This window comes from Ochotona curzoniae, unplaced genomic scaffold (genome assembly GCF_017591425.1).
Source record: "Ochotona curzoniae isolate NIBS_2020 unplaced genomic scaffold, NIBS_Ocur_1.0 contig_2321, whole genome shotgun sequence".
In the NCBI taxonomy this organism is placed as follows: domain Eukaryota; kingdom Metazoa; phylum Chordata; class Mammalia; order Lagomorpha; family Ochotonidae; genus Ochotona; species Ochotona curzoniae.
In genome coordinates this window covers 19,166,573-19,190,442 of record NW_024465421.1, presented here as the reverse complement: position 1 = coordinate 19,190,442, position 23,870 = coordinate 19,166,573, and the positions used below count along the sequence as shown (strand labels likewise).

The window sequence follows — 23,870 nt, the reverse complement described above, 5'->3', positions numbered from 1 at the left end:
TGATCATGGAATGAGATTCATTCAATGACATCAAAATTTCTACTTTTTACTGTTTAGTCTGTGTTTGCATTTTTGTGGGTCCTCATTTTTTTTTTGTATTAAAGAACTGAACTTCTAAACCATAATCTTAGGAGAATATATTTCTATTCCCCGATCGTCTCCCCAAACCAAAATTGGCCTTTTGGGGGAAAGGCTGAGCGACCGGACATGAAGCCATGTCCTGTCTGGACTTGTTTCATCTTCAGCACGTGGGGAACAGAACCCTGTTGTTTCAGTGCTCACTGTGGCTTCTGTCTTTGGTTTGAGATTTTAAATTATATCCCTCATGGACTCTCCCCAGGGTGAGGGCTCCTGCAAAGGCTTTCTTTCCCCCTGGGCTCTTGAGACAGGGATGGCCAGGGGAGCTAAACAGAAATCCAAACTCAAAAAGGCTTGCACGGATCTGCATAGGACATGGGACAAAGAAGGCCAGGTCAGTTCTAGGGGCTGAGCCTTGATACATAGATACTCAGGAGTGTTCTTACTAATGGGAAAGGGAAATTGAGGCAGAATTAGGACTGTGGAATCATGGGTTCTAGTCCCAGCTCTGATCCTCTCTTACCCTGATAATCTTGTACAAGGTTATTGCTGCTTTGAAGATTCGACTTTCTCATCTCCCATCCTCTTCCCCAAATCTTGATATAGTCTAATAAATGATATAAATTCTGTTCTCTCCAGAACCTTCTGGGCATCAATAGTCTACTAACAGTACTTCTGGGTATAAAAATAGAAGGGCATGGGAAGGGGATGAGAAATTCAAATAGGAAATCTATGCCCTCTGATGGCTTTCCAGAAATCACACACAAAATCCCTGTTAAACAACATCTTCAGAACGGAAATACAACCGGGGAGTGTGCATCCCATGCCCCCAGCCTCTGATTTTTGCTTTTGAAAGAAGGGGTTAAGAACACCAACTCTCAAATCCGACTTGGGCTCCATCATCCTCCCTGGAAATGAGATTTAAAAAAATATAGTGTCCTCTCTACAGAAATATCCTCCTATCAAAATAGCCAGAGTGGGTTTTCCATGTGTTAATACCATATTACCATTTAACTTTTAACATAAATTTTACAATATGTACAATTCATTTGGATAATAATACATTATGTGTGAACTGTAGAAACCAAGCGTGTATATTATGTACATGTGTACACGGGCGTATGTATTCACAGGGTAAGTGCATTTGATCGTCTCTTATCTGTGTCAAGCAGAAGGTTGACCTTATCTGACACATTCAGATACAGACACAGTACAACGAGGAGTGGCTGAATGAAAAGGGCAACTGCACATTGGGAGAACCTTCCAAGGGCAGATCCCACGTGACCTTTCATCCCCAAGTTCGATCCTGTTCATCAAAATAACAGGGGGGGGCGGTAATCTGGAAAGGTCTGATTTTGACTCAAGCCAAAAGCAACAAGGACTTTTGGGATGAAAACTGCCTTGATAGAGAACCCCACAAATCATATTAAAAACCAACCCGAGAATTCAGCTTCCACTTGCTTTTTTTTTTTCTCCAAGTTCAATTATGTCCACCATAGCCATGGGTTACTACAACAACTTCGGAAACAACCCATGTCCCCACCACAAGCATTGCTACACAACAGCTGTGTCTGAAGAGGCAGTACAGGAATGTGCATGTTGTTACAGATATATCCTGCTCCTCAGAAAGAGACTTAGGTTTCTCGAACTAGTATTTATTTCGGTCTGAAACCACAAGGGATTTCAGTGCAAGGTATTTATTTATATGACAAGTGATTATTAAAGTTGCACTTTTTAGTTTTAAAGGAGATAAATTTTTAATCACCATTTAATTAACACCAACTTTTTTTTTTCTCTTTTTTCATTAGCAATTCTATTTGCAAAGAATTCAGGGCATTTGTCATTTCCTGAGAAGGATGCGGAATATTAAACACACATCAGTGGTAGACATATCAAATAGAATAAACAATGTGTGACTGCAGGACTGCTGTGGATCCTTTGACTAATTAACTGGCTTGGCTCAGGTCCTATTTAAATGAAACTATTTCATTTGTAAACAAGGTGTAATTTTTTTTCTCTCCCAGAAAATAAGCATGAACTGATTTGACAGGTTTTGCTGCAACGGGTGAATTTTAACATGTTCACCAAAAAGCTAAGTATTGAAACTCCTCAGGCACCCTACAAAACAGGGAAGAGAAAATAAAGTATGTTCTATGAGACACCCAAGTGCTGGTGCTGGCTGGAATGAAGCAGACAGATTTGCAGAGGACAGAACAGCAATGTGGAGGTGAAAGAATAAGCCTTTACCACTCATGGGAGTCTCTCTGGTAGGAAGGTAGGTCCACTGGGGGGCTTGGTTGCTCCCAGCATTACAAGTGTCAGGATAAAGGCAGTGGTCTTCCAGAAACACGAAGGTTTCCCAGAGTGGGACCCTTGGCCCAGCGGACTCTCTTTTACAGAGAAAATTTCAAACTGGTCTCCCACAAGTGCTACTACTCATGGACAGAAGCGTGACCACATGTGTCAACTTATAACTGGCAGCCAACTGGCTGGGAAAGACCCTGAGAGTTAATGAGATGTCGTTGATGGTGGGAGTTTGGTTAAGTTAGACACGGATCTCTGGGTTCAGATTGCAGTTCCTTGGGATCCATCAAGTCAAGCGCACTAGAGCTGGGCGGTGTCATAGAAACCCCTCCCACAGTTTAGGGACCCTCCCACATTGTGGGTGCTGTTTGTTGTTGCACACGAGCTTTCTACGATTCTTCAAATAACTGAACTGATTTGGAACACCATTGCATAACTCTGCTTCACTATCTTCCATTGGGAAATCAATCCTTGGATCAGTGGTTTATTTATTTATTTATTGGTGTGGGACCATCACATTTATGACTCAGTGAATTGATGGAGAAAGGAAAATTACACAGCCAAGGATAGCCAGTTATTTGTTAAAACACTACCATTATTAAAATAAGTGTATTTTTTTCACTATAATACTTGCTGGCTACACCCAAAGCCACATTCTCACTTCCTTTATCCAGAGGTGTAAGGGATTCAGTGTAGGAAATAATGCTGTGATTAGGAGAAGGCTTTTTGATCGATGAATGTAATTTGCACTCACCCTGGAGATTCTGTGGCATTAAGCAGCACCCCTGGGTTTTGAAGACACAAGACAAAGACAGAAAGCCTCTTTAGATGGATGACATTGCTGCTCTGTATTCTAGGGAAGATTTTTAAATTCACTGCATGTTAAGACACGCCAGCCCAGGACATGGAGGTGCTCTTAGCTGAGGAACACAAATCTGGAATGCCATGGGAGGACAAAGGCAGGAAAGACCGACAGGGCTCTATGGTCAGAGAAATTTAAGATCAGAAGTTGGGGTGACTGTTCAAAGTCCTTCAATTTAGGCTTCTTCCTTGCCAGATTTTGGGGCAGCAAAATTCAGCATCTTGAAATAAAGCATAATTTTCCAGGATGCTGGTTATCAACACTTGTCAATCCCTTCTGCCTTGCAAAAATGGATAGGAAGATGTCTTCACTCCTTGCTTATCTCTGCCCCTTTACTACTGACCCTGAAATGTACTGCAACTACTTTTTTTTTTTTCCATCAATATAGAGCTTCCCCCAAAGAACCAAGCCATTCAAGATACTCCTCAGTAATAAGACAACGGTCCCTGGCACCTGCCCACTTGTAGGAAAACATTACTTATGAAGCAGAACACACCAGAAGAATCGGGAACGATGCTTCACTCTGCCACCCTGTCCCTTTCTCTACGAACTGAAAGTACAACTCAGGAAGAAGCCAGGAAACAGCTAGGCTAGCTTTCATTAGCTTAAAACTTCACCCATCAGATCAAGGCTCTCTGCGTATGTTGATGGCTGCTCACCCCACACACTTCAAGGACACAAACACATCTGAAATGCACTCATAATTAGGGCGCACCATCATAAGATGTTTAATCAAGTTGGCTGATTTTATGGTATTTAGTTTTTCAACTAGAAAACTCTAATCTGATAAAACCACACTCTTTGCAGGGCCCTTTTTATGAGTCAGGTAGTGGGCTAAGAAGCTCCCCAGGCAGACATACTCCCACCTCTATCTCCAACTGTTTTGAAATGAGTGTCATCCCATGCCATACATGCACAAGTCTCTGGAGAACAAGAGTGGGATAGTGTAGGTGACTCAGAAATGACAAATGCTTTGAGGAATTCTTCCTGTATCGCTGTTGGTGGCTGGTGATGCGTTCTGCCTCCAATAGAACTCTGTTTCAGAAGCGAGAAACCAGTCGTTTAGCAAAATTTATCCACCGTTTGGAGAAGGCTTGGGGTGGAGACAGGAGTGTCTCATCTTTTAAAGGTTTTAGATTTAATGGTGTGATCGAGGTGGAGATCCTGTCCAACAGAACTCCATGGGATCTAGGGAGATAAAACCGCAACCTGTGCTACCCTTCGGCAGACAGATGGCATTGCACTTCTGACGAACCACAGTATACATATGGCCGTTGGCGTGTGTCATCACATTAACAACTCTGGGGACAGCAACACACAGCTAATTAGACACCACATGGCTGCCTGGGGGGACTGGACGAGCTAGGGTCACTCTGGGAGGGAAAGGGTAACAGATACTATACAACCCTGAGTCGTCACCGGAAGGAAATGCAAGCTTACATACACAGAAGTCTTCGGGTAAATTACATTGGCCACCGGGTCACAGATGGGAGATCTACACTTAGATATCAAAGACAGAAACGTGTAAGTTTATGCAGCACTGAACAAGACCATCAAAGCCAAGGACAAAACACACATATCAACGTCCAAGGGGATCCCGGTAGCTCTGTGCCTGAGGATGCCTCCTCGGGCCTTTTGCTCCAGACCTGTCTTGGAAATGGACTCTAATGAAGGTAGCTTAGTTACCATAAACACACCAATTTGTTATTTTCTGGGGTTGTGGTGGGGAGGGAGGGTACATCCTGGAGTTCTTAGGGTTGGGCCTGGATGTGACAGTGAAGGCATAACAAGAAAGCTGGAACTGTTACAAGCCAAACTTCCTAATCTCTTGCACATGTCAATCTCGCTACAGTGCAGATGCAATCTTAAATTTATTTTGTCTGTGTCAGGTTTACATGCATACCATATTGCTTAATCTGTATTAGAGAAAACCATTAGGCATTTCAGATGGGGAAATTACACGGTGGACTGATCTTAATGGCATTTGGAATATAGGAAAGCATAACATCGCCACCAACATTTGGTGTATCACTATTGCCAACCTACCTGGTTAGGCATGCCCAGGATACATGCCCTTATCTGTTTGTTTTGGTTAAGGACTCATCTATCTAAAATCTGCCATGCTCAGCATACACCTCAAAAGATTCCTTGAATGGAAGATTATGGCACGGAGCCATGGTCAAAGAGCCAACACAGATACCTCCCTACACCAACTTCCTCTTCGGACATCCAACTCTTACCCTCCAGAACACTGGCCATTACGTATGTTTCCCTATAGATGAAACATTAATGGGAGATTTTTAAACATCAGATTCGATGCTAGGCATTTTCTTGTACACACGTCTATTGCTGCAGGAGTTTAAAACCCTGGGGGTGGAGTACATATTATTCTTATTCGCAACATAAGGCATAACATGCTCTGAAATGTACACGTCACTGTGGCCCCGGCTGTCCCTGGAACAGTACGATGCCGTTGACCTCAAGGACGAGCGCAGGTAGCTGTCGTTCACTGCCTGTGATGGCAGTGAGTGTTTATAGGGGTCCGAGGGGCATCTCCCAATTACTAGGCGCTGGTCATCCCCATAGGAGTGAAGGAAAGGGTTATCGGATGTGTGGTCCGGCAAGAGAGACTTGCTCCTCTTGCTGTCCTCCAGGCCTTGGGGGAAAAGGGAGGTTTTGTTCCCTAGGAGTTTGCTTGAGGGCACACTGAACAGGCTTCCATACAAATTTCCTTCCAGAAGCCTTTCCCGGTCCTTGAGGCTTATGCTCCGGGAGGGCTTGCTAAGGTCTAGCTCCCTGGGCTTGTCGAGAATGTTATCGTAGGAATGCTGCCGGCTAATCCTCAGCTTGTTCTTTTGCAACTGGAGGGCGTTGTTCTGTGCCCAATCTTGCTGGTAGGCCTCCTCCTGGCTGGTAGGGTTGCCCGTCTCCTGGAGCATCTGATCCTCGTCGATGTCATAGAGGTTCCCCATCCGCAGGCAGGCGTCACACTTGAAGGGAGACCGCATGGTGAAATGGCCCGAGTAGGTGGGCAGGTTGGAGAGGCAGCTCCGGCAGTGGGTGGAATTCTGGCGGTAGCGGTCACTGCCCTCGCTGTGAGGGGACCCCTTGTCTCTCAAGGTGAAGTGCTTGGGGTAGAGCTTGTGCTGGTCGTTGTTCGGCAGCCCGTCTTCGTTGTGCAGCCGGTTCCTGTTCATGGGCAGCGTGGTGTCCGCCTTGCGGAAGCTGTTGCTGTGATCCTGGTAGGGGTCTGGGAAGTCCATGTTCTCGGGGAGGGCTGTATTTTCCACAAACTGGGGCGGGTCTAGGTGAAAGCTGGGCTCCTTCTCGCCATCGATAGTATAGATCTTGTCCCTGGGGGAGCTGGCTTTGGTTTTCAAGTAGGGTCGCTCGACCTCACTGCAGTCCTTGGGGTACTTGGAGGCCGCAGATCTCTTGAAGTTGTCCTTGGTTTTGTGGTTCTTGTTGTTGTCTGGGTCCCTGTGGCAGGTGGCCCGGCTGGAAGCCTCTGAAATGTCAGAGTGAGCCACCTCTTCTGGGAGGTACCTCGGACTCTTGAGGGAGTGGGTCCTGTTCTCCGCCGGTCCCTCCTCCCTCTGGGAGACCGGATTCTGAGGCAGTGAATCCTGACGCAGGGATTCCATGGATTTCTTCCACAGCTGCCTGGGTCTGGAGTTTGCCTTGGATTCTGTGCTCACAGCTACCTCCACCGTGTTGGGGTTAGACTCATTGAGAGTGAGAGGGTGCTGTCCCTGGAACACATAGTTGTTGAGGCTGTCCTTGTGCCTGTTGGCCACGAACGTCTGGAGTTCGTTCATGTTTTCCCCAAAGATGCTGTCTTTCCCCTGGAAAGATCTGTTGTCCGAGTAGATCAAGTTCCCCTTATCGGAAACCATGTCCATGATGAGGGAGCCTCTTTGGATGAAGTCAGCAGTTCTTTTGGGGGAATCCATCCTGGAGGAAGAGTTCATGTTGGACATGTTGGAGATGTTCTTGGCTGAGCGGAGAAGTTTCAGCATGTTGCTCTGGGACCCGGTCAGATTGAAGTCGGGAGACTTCTTCTTCTCTTCGATGTGCACTCCGTGAATGCAGCTGTAGATGCCCTGTTGGGGAGGAATATACAATACCATCAGCAGTAGCCATAGCAGTGCCCTCTGAGGCATCTCATACCTGACCTTCACCTGCAAGCAGGAGACAGCTGCTCCTTGCAGGAGCCCCTGGAGAGACAGCCAAATTCATTCTGAATCCTGATCACATTTGTAAGATAAATTGCTGAGCATCAAGTTGATCCTGTTGCTCTTGTGCGGGGTTACTAAACACCTTGGCAGAGAGTCACACGGGCAGTTTGCAAAAAGCCATCAGCTGATGCTCATAGGACTACTCATGGGTCAGCAACTCCAAATTGGCATACCGGGATATGTCATTGACCCTCCCGACACTCAGTTCACCCAGGCATGCTTTATCTAAAGCTCCCAGCATCGTCTCTAGAGGATGGATGGATGCCAGAGAGTTAATTGTTGATGAACTAAGTTCAGAAGGATCACTTATCATTCATTCTTTTCTGGAATAAATTCCTCCGCATGTGCTGAAGCTATTGACAAAAGCACATGACCCAAGCAGTACAAACAGCACCTGTATTTTCCTGTGAACAAAATGATTGCACTTAGGAAGGAAGGCCATGTGAGGACAAACAGACATTTTGGAGGGAGTGATATAAATAAATACTTAAATACTAAAAGGCAGAGCACCAGAGGACAAAGGGACAGACAGACAGACACACACACACACACACACTCTTTGAAGCCCTGTAGACAAACATTTAGATGTTCTTACTGAATCCACTCAGCGTATTCTCTGTGCAAGTGTCTGATCAAGGTGGTTGGATCTGGTTCTAGCTTCCAGCAGTAATGGCAGAGAACACTATGGACAGGTGAGGCCAGCTTCAATCCCTCCATGGAGCTGAATGACCCCAGGACTCGTGGGCAGCTCAAACACAAGCACCCCTCAGATCCCCATCTCCTTGGCTTCCACTCCTTTCTTTCTGAAAAATAACTGTTTTCATTTCAAGCAAAGCAACCAGGGAGTGCCACCAAGAGAAAAGCTCTTGATTCATGCCATGGTAGCAGGTAAAAGGGCATCAGTGACAATCTGATTGGTTGCCCTTCTTGCCTTCCCTCACATCCGCCCTGGATGTTGGCAGCTGCTCCTAACAGAAACAATCGGATCAAGACTGCTGGCTTTGACCTCGTTCTCCCAAGAGGGATGGGTAGCCAACCCAAGGAGGGGTTTGGAAAGCAGACTCACTTGGCAGCTGCTGCTGAATTTGGCATGCATGCCAGCAAAGTGTGCGTGACCATGGCCTCTGATAATGGTGGCCCCGCTGGTCTGTGGCAGGGATGAGCTAAACCCTCGGAGGAGGCTAGGTAACTGTGGCAGCCTCGATGCGGCTGGCAGTCTACCAAGGGATAGCAAACAGCACAAGGGCTGCAAGTTTGAGCTTCTCCTCCTCTGATCCTCCCCACCCTGGGGTCCCTGAGGCTCAGGGCACTGGCGCTGTCCACTCTCCCACCTTCCTGCAACTCCCCAATTTCCTTGTCTAGGGTGTACCTCCTCCCTATCGTTCCCAGGGATGCTGGAGCTGTCTGAGTGTGGATGCGGAACTCATACAAACAAGCTGTGTCTTTCACACGACACAGGGTTTCTTAACCTCTTGCAGCGACCTACATCTTCCCCACTCAATTTTATTATACAATGAGCTGATGCTCTGACCTGAAAGGGTCCTGCCACCTGGAGTGAACATCTGGTTGGCTCCCAGATGTTAGAATCAGTAAATGTATACGTCCTTTCTTCCTGTCATTTGTTTTATGACAACAGTCATTTTCTACCCACTCCGCCTCCCCCAAACTTGCATTTGATCCCAACAAGGTCTCTCTACGGTCCCCTGGAGATTCTGTGGTTTGCCTCTGCCCTGTCACCCTTGGAGCCATCTGCTCCCACCTGCCTGGAGGAGTCAGTCCTCTTTGTTTTTGCAGGAAGCCCACAGACATGGTCAGGGAGCTGAGTTATGTTTCTGGAGACAGGAGGATGGTTGCCTATCGCTTATCTCCTCTTTCATTTTCTGGGGATGAACACAACATAGCTAAGGCCATTCGCAGGCATTGATGTGCCTGGCAGAGTCAAGAAAAGGAGGCAAAGAATCAGGATGGCAGAATAGGGTAAGGACACGTTTAAATGGATGGAGTAACAATTAATCAGGATGAAGCAGAGAGGACACATTCCAGGAAATAGGAGAGGACAACAGCAGAGGGGTACCAGGGGCTGACAGACACAGGAAAACAGCGGACACAACAGTGACTGATACTCCAGCAGCATTCAGCTAACAGAGATCTGAACTCCACCAGTAGCCAGAATTCCACCAGCAACCAGGAGGAAAGGGACTTTCACTGGGAGCTTGGGAGGTGAACCCAGACAAAGAACTGTCCATCCTGCTGGTCCGTTTGATTTGACCAGGAGCAGAGACAGAGCAGCAGATCTCAGACGGGCAGTGCGAGAACAGGGTGGATTTCACAGCCCAGTCAGCCCCTAGAGCTGAATTGGGCGCCATTTTGCATAAGGAGGAAAAGGCAAGGGAAAGGACGGAGCATGTGCTGAGCTGGGAGTGAGCTCATTTCTGATTCAGTGAACTGCATCAACGTGGCATTCTACGGGTTCCACCAAGGGCAGGTCTGGGTAGCCCTAAGACCTGATGGCCAGCAGATCAAGAACTCTAGTAGTGGTATGTCAGGCGCCATTTTGTACACTGCAGCAAAAGCTTTAGGGCTGCAGGGGATAACAGTGAACAGCGCATATGCTGATCTTGCGAGAACTCGCTGAGTTCCATGGATTGCACTGGTCCCACAAGGAAAATAATACCGACTGTGGCATCATACAGGTCAAAATAGGTCCATGTGGCACCCAGACCTAACGTCCAACAGGTTCCGGCAAGATCAGCGCCACCAACAACCTAGCTATCTAGGACATCTGGTGTCGCCCTAATCCTGGGACCTGCTCCAACCAGCAGTGGGAGAAAGGTTGTACAGACAACAGTGCAGCCTCAGCACAGGATCGCAGGAGGTGGAGAGTGGTGAGCCAGGAGCTGGGGCTACGGAGTTCTTTGTGGAAATCTAACATAAGAACCCAGACCTGGAACTTGCTGGAGGGAGTGACACAATTGGCTGCAATCAGAGAGTTGTGTAACAACTGCAATAAGTAAAATTAAACTGTGTACCTGTTGGTGACACAGCTTAGAAACCTGTACCAAGGAGAAGACTCTGCTAACCAGAAGTACAATGACCAAGAGCAAAAAAAAAAAAAAGAGACAAAGGCACAATATTACTGAAAACTCCCCTGCAAAGGAACAAAACCCTATGCCAACCTCAGAGTTAACTGAGGAAGACATCGAGAAAATGGGGGACACAGAATTCAGAAAACTCATTTTAAAGCTTATGATCAACAATGAGAAGCACATACAAGCGTTCAAAGAATTTAAGGGATATTTTACATAAGCAATAGCAGCAATAAAGCAAATCAAGACTGATATATCAGAAATTAAGAACACAGTAGAGCAAATGAAAAATACAGTGGAGAGTCTCCAAAATAGAATGAAGTAAGCAGAAGAAAGAATCTCAGAATTCGAAGATATTCCCTGTCATCCGGGGAAGCAAACAAAAAGCTGGAAGCAGAGCTGGATCAGGACAAAAAAGTATTCAAGAATTGAAAGACACTATTAAGACGCCAAATATAAGAGTTATGGGAGTCCCAGAAGGTGCATAAAGAGAAAATGGTTTTACAAATATATTTAATGAAATAACAAAGAAAAATTTCCCTAATCTAGAGAAAAAATTGGGAAACAAGATCCAGGAGGGGACAGGCCTGATCAAAAGTGATCTTCACCAAGACACATGATCATTAAGCCCTCTTCAATGGAACATAAGGAAAACATCCTTAAATGTGCACGTGAAAAAAATATCAATTGATATATAAAGGAATGCCAATTAAACTCACAGGAGATCTCTCACAAGAAACTCTACAGGCAAGAAGAGAATGGAGTGACATATTCCAGATTCTAAAAGCAAAAAGTTGTCAGCCTAGGATAACATATCCAGCAAAGCTTTCTTTTGTCTTTTTAAATGAAATAAAATTCTTCCACAGTAAAGAGAAGTTAAAAGAATTTGCCTCTTCCAAACCTGCCCTGCAAATGATACTTCAAGATGTTCTCTTGACAGAGAAGAGGAATAGCACCAAACAAAACCAAAGGCAAATGTGAAGAATATCCCAGTAAAATGACAACAGAAAACTAAACCAATGAACAACCCATTCCTAAAATGACAGGACCAAAGTACCACACATACATATTAACCCTGAATGTAAATGGCTTAAGCTAAATCAAATGGCATAGATTAGTAGACTGGATCAAAAAACAAAACCCATCCATTTGTTGTATAAAAGAGACACATTCCACCAACAAAGATCAGCGGAAACTATATTGCATGGGTTTTGATGTTTTCTGTTAGTTTCATCTCTTCAAAACACCTTCTTCTGATTAAATTCTTCAGTAACTCATAGATCACACAGTAGCATCATTTTCTGCAAAAAGGTTCTTGATTTTCATTTCTTCAGCTACACGTTAGTTATTTAACTACACGCATGTTATTTAACTTCTTGGTGTTGTTAATTTCTTTTTTCTTCCTGATGTTGATTTTGTTTTGTGGCTTTTCATTTAAGGGGATGTATAGTAGCTGTGTAAAGGAGACTGTCATATCTAGTGACGTGTTATTTAACTTCATGGCATTGTAAATTTCTATTTTTCTTTCTATTGTTGATTTTGTATTATGACTTTTCATTTGAGGGGATATACGGTAACTGTGAAATGGAGACTAACATATGCAGATGTGAGGATACAATGTAGTATGCATTTCTACTTCCAGACAAAGATGGACTTACAATGAATCTGTTTACTATAGCTTGACAATAGTATGCTGGACTCTTTGCCATTGTCCATGCCCACAATGATGGACATATGACTGTGCATGAAGAACTATACTTTAGTAATGATATAGAGGAACTAGGCGTGGGAGAAAATTGAGGCTGGGATAAGGGAAATACCAGGAACCTATGGAACTGTATCATAAAATGATAATAATAACAATAATAAAATGTAAAATGTGAAAAACAAAAGAAACGGAGGCACATTGTGGACCAGCCTGCACTGATGACTGGAAGCACACTGGTGGACCAGCCTGCACTGATGACAGCATCCTCCAACAGATTCAGCTTCTATAAAGCTGTGGAGGGATGGGAGCACAGACTGCTGGGTACTGGGGAGTCAGGGTACCTGCCAGATGTGAGTTCCAACTCCACGTTTCATGAGCCACTGTGTCTGTGGGCCTCGGTGTCTGTGTTTCTGAAGTGGGAATCACATCCTTCCAAGGCGAATGACAAGGGCGAAATGGAATCAGGCTAATGAAGCACCCCATGCTGCAGATGTGGAGCAGGCATGAATGGGAGCAGCGGGGGTTGGGGCAGGTGGTGCTGCTGTTCGCCTGCCTCTGACGGGCTCCTCCCTCCTTCTACCCTCACGCCAGCTTGAACATGCAGTGGCCTTCATGTGGAAGCTGTGTGAAATGCCAAGCTTGTTCTGAGAGTCACTTTGGTTTTCTGGCCAGATGAGTGGCTAAATACTGTCAACTCTATCTTGGGACGTGAATAAATACCCAGCAAAGAGTGCCCTTCCTCCCTGCTTGACTTTCCCTTCCTCTTCTCTGTTATCCCAGACTCTGATTACATTTTGTGCATAGTGGAAATAGATGCCTCTTGATCTTGCAGTGGGCTCAGGGTCAGATAAAAGCAGCACTGGCCATGCAGTGTGTTGCTCCAGGCCATTTGCTTTGCCCCCTCGGCGGGGCACCTAACCCCTTAAAATATTTTCAGTGCAGCATGGACTGAAGGTTCTCATTCTCGCAGGTCCTTTCCAGTCTGAATCCCTTCCCCAGGTGTCTGACTGCTACTGGCTACTATGACAGTCGAGAGGGCTCCATTCTGCTTTTAAGTCACCCCATCCAGGTCTGGTCTTGTGGGGAAGGTGGCCACTGCTGCTATCCCCCTAAGTGTTGACTCCAGAGTGGCTCCCACTCAATCACACTTGAAGTGACAGTGAATGAACTTTTCTACATGGAAGGGGACTGGAAGACCTGCTTTTAGTCTCAGCCCCACTTTGGATGTCAGCTTCCTGTTCAGGTGCACCCCAGGAAGCAGCGAGTGATGGAACTAGGGTCCCTGCCACCCTCACGGGAGATCCGAGTTGAATATTTGGCTTCTAGCTGTAGCCTGGCCTAGCCTTGGCAGGTGTGTGAGGAATGAACTAGTGGATAGAAGATCTCTTTTTCTCTCTCTGTCTCCTCCTCTCTTTCAAATAAAATGAAAATTAAAACTATCTTATTTTACATAAAAGTTAAATTGGAAGGGAGAGAGAATTTTAAAGAGAAAACAAAACATTAGGAGTACCCCACAGACAGGAAGATAGATTTTTCTAAGTTAGAAAAGGCAAAGGTTCTGGTTGGGATGGAAGAACTTTGTTTCGATGCTAAATAAACATCTTCTTTGGCCCTTATCGGGGCTGAAGTGCATGGATCTCAGGCTTGTATATGTGTTGCATTATCCGGGAAGCTCCAAGGGAGCTGGAGCCCAGGGGGAGGGCTGTGCATGTCTGCTTTGTGGTAATTGCTTTTAAGTCCACTGGCTGAATGTCCCACGCATAGAGGGAAATAACCAACAATGATGAAATTGAGTTGCAGTGCAGAAAACAATCTGCCATGAGTAAGAAGCAAATTTCCAGGCATTCTGGGTCTGAATCCTTTAGAAAGGAGCTTTAACTCTGAAGTCAAACCAAGCACATGACCTGGTCATGGCCAAGTGGACAATTGTCCTCTCTCTTTTTGGGGGCTGGGGGGCTGGTGTGGTAGGTGAAAGAAGAGTCTTATTGTTCCAACCTGAGAAGGTTCCAGTCTGTGAGGCCTGTTTCCACACCCATCGAATGAATGTGATCTTATAATGACATAGCATGTGGCAAGAATTAGACATGGCACAATGCATACACCTGGCCCAAGCCCTTGCTCACACGCCACTACAAGCCATGCTGCCTGGGCAATCGCCTCTGCAGGCTCTGTTAAAGAGATGACTATGGGCACACAAGGAAAGCACATGTTCTGTATACTGTATAAGCACAGGTGTCAGATGGCACATGTGTCGGTGTGCACAGAAGACAAGCTCTTGAGGTGAGAGTAGCCTTTGACCAAAAGGGAAGAACCAGTTCTAAGCAACTTGGAGCCCCTCTACGCACAGAACAGGGGCTGAGCCTGTTTCAAGCTCCCTTCACAAATGTGACAGGCAGATAAATATCATTGGGAATGAGACTGTTCTATTCCTATGTACCAGGCTGAACTTGGGTTAAAGGAGAAATAAATAAGCATCTGTCTTATATTATCTGTGGGGATGGGGACAGCCTTGGAGGAGACAGCCGTGCTAGTGCCTGAGGAGATCCTGAGAGGGCAGAGGTTCCACCTTGCTCCCGTGAGAGTTGCAATTCTCTCCCCTCTCCATGGGGAAGAAGAGGGCCAAGCTCAAACAGCAGCGTGCAAGGCAACAACCCCAACCGTGCCTGCTCTCTTGCTTCCCTGGGTCCCCGACTCTCCCCAGTGTGCATGGAAAGGTAGTGAAAGGTTTTGTTCATTTCTCATGATGTTCATCCTGTAGCTTGGCTTCCTTCCTGATGTCTCAGATGGAGGAGACACTTCCAAAAACAAGCAGGATTTGCAAGCAAAAGCAACAGTGCGTATTTGCTTGTGATAGTCCCAGAATCATTTGGATACACAAAGCTTTTAGTAATTGGCTGGGAGAATTAGTTTAAAGTTGGCATAACACCTAGCTATCTGCATGCATGTTGTTAGTTTAAAGCAATTCATGTATTTAGATGCCATCAAGTTAATTAGGAAATATGTATTTGCACAGAACCCAAGTTTGGAGTGCAATTGAATGGATAAAACAAATCCTCCTCAATAAGCTAATGTGTACTCAAAGTTGTTAAAACGACCAAATGTTCATATTACAGCAATTATTTATTTTTTTCCTGATAAACACTAGCATATAAAATTATATGTCTAAACAAAGATTTTTTGTTTTAAACTATAATTCATTAAGCTCTTCCTAGCTGAAAACAAAAACAAAACACCTCTGTGGGGAGACAAGTGAAACAGGTAGATTGATGGATCAATAAACGGCTAGAGCAATTACAGAATAGAAGATGCATGCACAGTGTGCATGTGTGTGATTTTCTTACAATGCAGACTAAGTGTTGGGGTTGTGTTGCACACACACACATTTGTAGCAGGGACCCCATAGATCTCCTATGTTGCCATAGTTAATTGTGAAAGAAAAAGTGTAGGCTCTGGTTGGCATCACAGCATCTGAATTAGATCCTTGTTCTATCTCATCAGCTGTGCTGCCTGGGATAACTCCCTTTGATCTTTGAGTCTTGCCATATATAACCCCAGACTATTAGCATAGCATTGGCTTATGGGTTAAATGAGCCCCCCCCCCCAAAAGAAAACGATGAAGTCCTTACACAGACACTGTCACATGAAAAATCCATAAATACAAGCATGTCTAGTAATGACGAATTAGGTCACATGCATCGTGACGGCAGCACATGCCTGCTCCTTGTGCTGCATGGAACTTTTCTCCTGCACTGCACATGGACTCTATGTTATGTGTGTTCTCTGTTGCGGTTTATGTTGGATTGAACGCGTATTTGCATTTTCTATGTGTGTGAGCATTTTCTCCTGCTGCGTCATACCATCTCACTATCCAGCTCTGCCCTTTTGCATGTGCTCTTCGTATGTCGTCAGATGTTTATACACATTACATGACACTGCACACAGACTGTGTTTCATTCTGGCTGTTCCACTGCCATGCATGTGCACACTGTAATACCTCCTACATTGGAAGATGGGTCACATAGCATGACCCCCCATGGTGCTCCTGAAGAAAGCCACAGATTGACTCTGTTCAGTCCACATTTTAAAAATGGAATTGGTTAATAAGATTTAAAAATGCAAATATCCAGAATCAGAATCACTTTCTCTTTTACAACCTAGGCGCCTGGATGATATCAGACCTACTTAATGCCATGCTCACCAGGAGGTGAGGATGGCCTCCTCTTTTGGTGTGGTAAACCTTGTGGTTTGCCACGGTCCCTAGCATTCCCAAGTCTGCTCTGATTTGGACACATTGTTTATTTCACTGCATTTGTGCCCAGCCCACTGCACCCACTTCCATCACTTGTCTGGCCTTCACAGTCATCCGGGTTGCAATCCCTGGCTTATGAAAGCACACAGACCAGATCCCCTACTGACAGATTCAACAAGAGCTGGGCGGTTGGGAAGCTGGGCAGGACCCCATCGACAAGTCAAGAAATCCCTGCCTCTTGGAAGGCCCCAGTGCTTTAGTGGATCCACCTCCCCCAACAAGGAAATGAGCCCTGGGAATACTGACCCTGCTGATGGAGAAGAGCAGGCCGGGCCGGTCAGAGCAGACTCCTGTGAAGCAGAAGCGCAGCTTCCAGTAGAAGAGGTGCTCCCAGATGAAGGTGATGAGGCTGAGCGCCATAGCCGCCGCCAGCATGTAGAACACGCCCGCCATGTTGTCCACATCCAGCTGGCTGCTCATCACCTCGTTCTTCTCATTGTGGCAGATCCCCGTGAGCCACAGGGCCTCCAGCTCCTCCATCTCACCTGAGCAGAACACAAGGTCCACAGGCAGGCAGTGAGGCTTAGAGCACGCAGTCTGGGGCTAACCTCGTTGGGTTTGGGCATCCTGAGGACCAGTGACCATGCTTGCCTAGTCTCCACCTGCTCACTTGGTGGAGCAAAGATGTTAATAAGGATCCTACCCAGCTTCATCAAGGGAAGATGAAGCTACACGTGAGGAGGGTGTGTCCAGAAGTATGTGGACAAAGGAACTGAAAGATAAACTCACTTTGGTGCAAAAATTCTTGAAATCCATGTCAAGGAGAGGTCTTCAATAACTTTATGGAAAACAATTATTATGAGAAAAATACTCATGGAGGCAATTTTATTTTGTACCAAAATGTAAGTTTTATCTTTAATTCCATTTTTTGGTAACTTTTTGAAACACCTTTATACAATGCAGAGAACTTGGCATAGTTTCTGACTTTGGGCATTTGAAGCTATTTTGGGGATCTTTATTTGGGAGGGAGGAATGTCGTTATAATGTTCTCCCCATCTTGTTTTTCTCAACCCTTGGCTCCAACACACACCCACACTTAACAACAGAACGTGGGAATAAACTGGCAGCATGATACAGAGGCCAGGCTTCGTATCGACTTCCACTTCATCATTTACCGTGAGGTCAAAGTTCTCCTGTGTATGAAATGGGCCTACCAGTGGAGAGAATCAAACGGGATCAGTAAGTGTTAAAATCCCTAAAGTGAATCAAAAAATAATAAAAATAAATCTTTAAAAAAAAAAAAAAAAAGGGCCCGGCGCCGTGGCGCAAGTGGTTAAGGTCCTCGCCTAGCACGCCCGGGATCCCATATGGGCGCCGGTTCTAATCCCGGCAGCCCCGCTTCCCTTCCAGCTCCCTGCCTGTGGCCCGGGAAGGCAGTCGAGGACCGCCCAAAGCTTTGGGACCCTGCACCCGCGTGGGAGACCCGGAAGAGGCTCCTGGCTTCGGATCGGCAAAGTATCGGCCCGTTGCGCTCACTTGGGGAGTGAATCATCGGACGGAAGATCTTCCTCTCTGTCTCTCCTCTCTGTATATCCGCCTTTCCAATCAAAAAATAATAAAAATAAATCTTTAAAAAAAAAAAAAATCCCTAAAGTGCCTGGCCTATCGCAAGTTCTCCTAAACAGTCGCTTGGGCTACTACTTACCACTGCAAAGAAAATACCAAGAGTAGAAGTTGACATATTTCTATCTGGTAGTTCCCAAATACATTAATTTCTTTTTTTCCCCTTCTCTTTACAGCAACTACAAGCATTACACATGGGACACAAACTGAAACTGAGAAAAAGACATCTTTGGTTCTAAAAGGCCTCCTGCTGATCAAATATCTCCAGATCTCAGGCAACAAAAAAACAGCAGCTAGACTTTTCAGTAAAGGAAAAAAGAAGTAGCATGCTTAGCGTTATCCTGCCTCTCACAGGGATTTTACCTAGTAATCATTTTGGAGGAAATTTTCTTTTTCTTATTTTTTTTCTTTTTTTGAAAGATTTTATTTTACTTTTATTGGAAAGTTAGATATGCAGAGAGGAGGAGAGTTCACAGAAAGGAAGATCTTGCATCTGACTGTTCACTCCCCAAGTGGCCACAATGGCCAGAGCTGAGCTGATCTGAAGCCAAGAGCTTCTTCCCAGTCTCCCACATGGGTGCAGGGTCCCCAAGCTTTGGGCTGTCCTTGACTGCTTTCCCAGGCCACACACAGGGAGCTGGGTGGGAAGCTGGGCTGCCTGGATTAGGACCGGTGCTCATATGGGATCCTGGTGCATTCAAGGTGAGGACTTTCGCCACTAGGTAACACTGCCAGGCCACTGGAGGACATTTTCTGATTGAAACATGTGGGAATTGTACCAATTCTCCAGCAAGTCACCAAGCCATGACACTTAGACTTTAAGCAGAGCCCTTAAGACATAACCCTGAAGAGCAGTGACAATCAACAAAGATGCAGATCATATTAAATGTCAGATGTAACTAGCTTTTGTATGCCTGTGTATTTACATTATCTCTAAGATGCAGTAAGGGATAGAGACAACAAACGCCCAAAACATCCGTTCTCTTATGCAGAGGCTGCTTATGGACTGGACTTCGGTCTCTGGGATGTGTGGAATTGGTGTGCGCTGCTCACTGTTTGTTCTCCTTCCTGTTTGATTTGTCTGACCACTAAAAAGTCTCAGCTGTAGTTGTTGCGTTTCCCTTAGACTTTTGAAGACATTATTAAAACTTTCCTCTGGTCTGGACTGAAGTTGTCTAGAAGTTGGCTGATCTTGTTGTTCTCACTCCTTCTGTGCCGTCTGTATTTCTGAGGGCTGCTGAGAACTTCACGGCGTGGAATGGTGACGTGGGTTTGCTTGTTCTGCTTCGGGCTCAGGGTGACTCTTCGATCGGATGACTCACAACTTTAATTCTGGACCAAGTTTCGCCCATGATTGCTTGGATGATGGCTTCACCGTCTTATCTCTCCCCTGTTCAGCTCTCCTCATTCCTCCCTCTGAAACCCTGGCAGCCGCTGATCTTCCACTGCTTTGTCTGTTCAGAAAGTCCCATAGCTGGAATCACATAGCATGGAGGCTTTTTCAGATTGGCTTTCTTCACCCACAACTGTGCATTTAAGGTCATGCCACATCTTTTCTGTTTTAACACTCATCTCTGTTTCTTGTTGAAAAATATTCCATAACAAGAATGTGGAAATTCTTCATCCCATTCACTCAACTGAAGACTAGGTTGGTTGTTTCCACGTTTTAGAAATCATGGATAAAATTACTACCATCATTCATGTGTAGGTTATGTGGACATGTTTTCAATTCATTTGGGTAAATGCGTCCCAGAAACATTACTGCTGGAAGGTATGTAGTCACACCGGAAAAGAATAAGTGCCTTGGTTGCTCTACATCCTTATCAGAATTAATTGCCTGGTCAGCATTGAGGATTTTTTGCCCTTCCATCAGGAACATGGAGCTTTCTCATGGTTGAGAGATGACCTCTGGCCACTAGGTATGGCCTATGATAATCCTATTTTATTATTTTCTTGAAATTCCTGTTTAAAAATATTTTTTGATCTCTTCACTATGTCCTGGGTTATTCCCCTTGTTTTAATACTTTGCATCTCCTTATTGTTCTGTGCTGGATAATTCCCATTGACCTATTTTATACTTTGCTTATTCTTTCTTTAGTAACATTTAGCTTTACTTAATGTAATATTGAATTGTGACATTTATCTGGCTCTTTCACAGTTCTGTAGGTTTCTTCTATAATAATGTTTCAGATTTGTTTTAAGGTCTAATGTGTTTAATAATTTCAAACGCACAGTATTGCGATTACTTCATAGCATTTCCATTCATGTACATTTCATCTTCTTACTCTCCTGGCGGATTATTTACTTGAGGCATTTGTAACTTTCTATCGTAACATTCTGTAGATGTGTTGCTCCTCTAAACTCCAACACCCTACAAAGGATTAAAAGGTTTTTGAGTTGGCTTCAGTCACAGCTCCATGGGTGTTTAATGTGCCGCTCTTTTGGTATGCTTTTTCTTTCTTTTCTCTTTCTTCTTCTTCTTTTTTCTTTTTCTGTGATGACTACACCATTTCAGTGGGATCTGTTTGGAATACTGCATCCTTTTGAGTTTGGGTTTTAATTTCTTACTCAGAGCTTCTAACGGACTGAAAAACCTCCTTGCATTTTCTTCACTTCGATGGACAGAAATTTCCCAGTTTTGTTTTCATAGATGAAGTGCATAGTGATTGGAAGAAGAAAAAATAGGAAATTTACCTCGTCACGTCTTCTTCCCCCATGAAGCACTCTCATTCATCATTTGCACAAAGTGAGGGGGAGGGGCTATCTGGTTTCAAATCCTTTCCTTCAAACAATCTACAGCATGGCAATATGGGAGAGCCTGTGGCACCACCTTGCTGCCCACCCAGCTCCCCTACAAATCCATCCAGAACCCTCTTCTCGCTCTGCTCAGACACTCACTCACAGTTGGCTTCTGCTCCTCACCAAAGCACCAGCATCACCCCTCTCTTCACATACCACTGCTAGGTTGACTCATCCAGCTCCCAGCACACAGTCCCCGTGGTGGCATTCAAAGACAGCCAGGTTTGCAAGCCAGTAATGGGGGTGGTAGCCAGGCCTGGATCCTTTTCAGGCTGTACACACAAACATTTCCCTCTGCCCTTAGCCACAGCGACACCTCTCCTTAGGATAAGTCAGCTCAGTGCACCAGATCTGGACTTTGAGGACATTCTCATTTCTCAGTACCAGTTACAGCCTATTCCAATCATTTTCCAGTTAATCACTGCGTGCCTCATGGCCTTCTTCGAGTAGTGCACTGAACTGTAGTTCAAATACTTTCTTATTTCGTTTTTAATTTACTCAAGTATATTGTAATCTCCTGGAGGGAGGCCAGGGACCATGTTTTATGATTTTGATATTTCTCATGGCCTGCAGCATGCAGTAAGAATTGAATCTGTATTTTCTACTTTTTTTTTTTCCTTTGCTTATATCCGCAGGCTGGCAGGAATGCTCAGATCTGTTTGGTGAGTTTTGCTGTGATGTAAATGAATGAAGGAAGCACAGAGCTCAGGGAAACCTACAGTGGGCTCCAGCGCCAAAGGCTGGGGAGTGGATATGCCGTTAGCCAGGGTAAGCAGCCAAATGCCATGCTTCCAAGGAGCAGCTCTGCGGAACTGAATTCCAATGTCAGTCTTTCCCATTACAATAAAGGGTTCATGATCTTTGTCGGTAGGATCCTGTGAGTCAGAGTTGGTAAAGGCGTAGTTAAATCTCTCTCTTGCTGGCAAGACACAAGCTAAGTGTTCTGTAAGCAGACAGAGCATTGCATCAACAGCTGTGGGTTTGCAGCCCACCATGTTGCCTTCTTCTCTCTACATGGGAATACTGGTCCCCCTATAAGGCTAAGCCTTCTCCATTTCTGCTAACCTGTCTGTTGATGGAGAGCTCACAAACATAAAACTCCTGTGCAGCCCCTAGGGAGCTACACCTGTTCAGAAGTTCCTCCTGAGGTGTCCTGAAGATGGATCTTCAGAGGAGACGGTACCGGCCACAGGTACCAGGATGTCTCTACATTCTACACCATCCTAGGGAAGGCTGGAAACGCAGTTACCTCTCTCTCTCTTTTCCTAATCCTGACAGCACTGAAAGAGTGGCAGGGTCTCAAAAGCTATGAGTCAGGGAGATACAGAATGTGAGAGAGGACAGGTGAGAAGAGCTGGGCAAGCACTGTCCGCCTCTTAAGTGACCGGCAGGGTGACACTGCATCAAACGTACAGGTTGGGTGGGCCAGAGGGACCAGCAGGACACAGACAGTGAGGGCTGATGCACAAGCGTGGGGCATTTCTCACTCAAAATTCATCCATTCCTTATGAGGTAGTAGCCATGAATGCCATATCTGTCATCAAGAAGTTGATGGAAATTCAAGCAGACATCATCCAGGAAATCATAACAAGGAATGTTTCGGGTAGAAAACACTGGAATGAGCTACAAATGGAAGGCTCTTCCTGTGGTTTTGGGAAGCGTGTTGAATCACCTGGAGAGGGCCAGAAAGCTACAAGAAGGTAGTATTACAGTCAACATGGAGTCACACCCCTGCTGTCCTCTCCCACCTTCCACATGTGCTGGCCATCCGATCTTAATGCATGGATTCTAATTTAGCTGTCCAACCCCTCATCCATCCATTCAGCTATCCATTTTCTGTCTTTACCTAGAATATATAAAGTTTAGTATTTTTCAGGCACTGTACTTGAGTTTCCAAAAATCAATTTGTGTGACCCTCATGTCAGTTTGCTGTGGCTGGCCTCATTACTACTATCATTTTTCAGGGGAGGGCTGAGGGACCCCACATGACTTAACTCACAAAAGCTTCTTTTTTAGAATCAAAGGATGGCATTGCCTTGTATATAGTTTGTTCGACACACACTGATTACTCAGCAACTATTTGTGGAGATGGCATTACTGCAGGAAGTTTAGGAAGCTGGAGGTTGAGTAGGTAGGAGGGTGGTGGAGTAAACCATGCCAACCAACCCCTTTTTGTGCCCTTCTAGTCATAGCATCCATGAGTCTGAGAAAGGATGCCCAAGAAGGCTCAGCTCCCTGAAAGGACTCTCTTGGCCTGAGCAGGAGGAATCAGTGCCTTATTCACCCTGAGATTCATTCTCAGCACGCCCATGGGGAGTGCAGCCGCTTTGTAGATTAGATTTCACTCCATGCTGTTAGGCTGTCTAAGAGCTAAGGGGATTGCTCCAGGAAAGGATTGTGTCGCAAAGACATGAGATGAGCCTTCAGACTTACAGAGTGTTTCTCCCCTGAGGTCAGCTGTGAAAGATTCATTTGGAACCTGTACCCTTTAGGCTTTGTCCAGGGCCCGAGAATGTGCCAAAATGCAGCTTTTAAAATTGCCTCCCACACACATCCTCACAGACGAACATCTATATAATTTCATCTTGAGTTCTTGCCAAAGCACCTGATCTTCAGCCCTGACGACGGGGCTTGATTTGGAGGAGTCGAGTTTAAGGTTGTCTCATCTCAGGCCAATGTCTTTGGGTTCCCTGAAGACTTTGGGTAAGTTTTTCTTACTTACTCATTCACTCACTGACTCACTCATGCATTCATTGTGAAAAGAGCATTCCCAAAGCATCTCAGTATGTAGTTAACATCTCTGCATGACAGGCGGACACAGAGAAATGAATAACGCAGTTTTGGCTTCTGAGTCTTATGGGAGAGAATCATGCAACCAGCCATGCTGAGGTCAGTGCATTGGTCTGCAGGCAGGGAGGAACAT

General features: G+C 45.3%; 1 protein-coding gene across 2 annotated transcripts in view; it reads right to left on the bottom strand.

Annotated features, from left to right (window-relative positions):
- Positions 1-797: 797 nt before the first annotated feature.
- The window catches only part of GRIN2A (glutamate ionotropic receptor NMDA type subunit 2A), a 312,582-nt gene continuing 289,509 nt past the window's right edge, over positions 798-23,870 (bottom strand). The window contains exons 11-13 of one of the 2 annotated variants that reach the window (XM_040973352.1): positions 16,832-17,070; positions 6,170-7,347; positions 5,732-5,826 (exon numbers count right to left, since the gene is read on the bottom strand). In XM_040973352.1, the coding sequence (XP_040829286.1) occupies positions 5,808-5,826; positions 6,170-7,347; positions 16,832-17,070 (1,436 nt within the window). In that variant the 3' untranslated portion in view covers positions 5,732-5,807. Of the gene's footprint in view, positions 7,348-16,831; positions 17,071-23,870 lie in introns of both variants that reach the window. The other variant, XM_040973351.1, reaches the window with a different exon arrangement.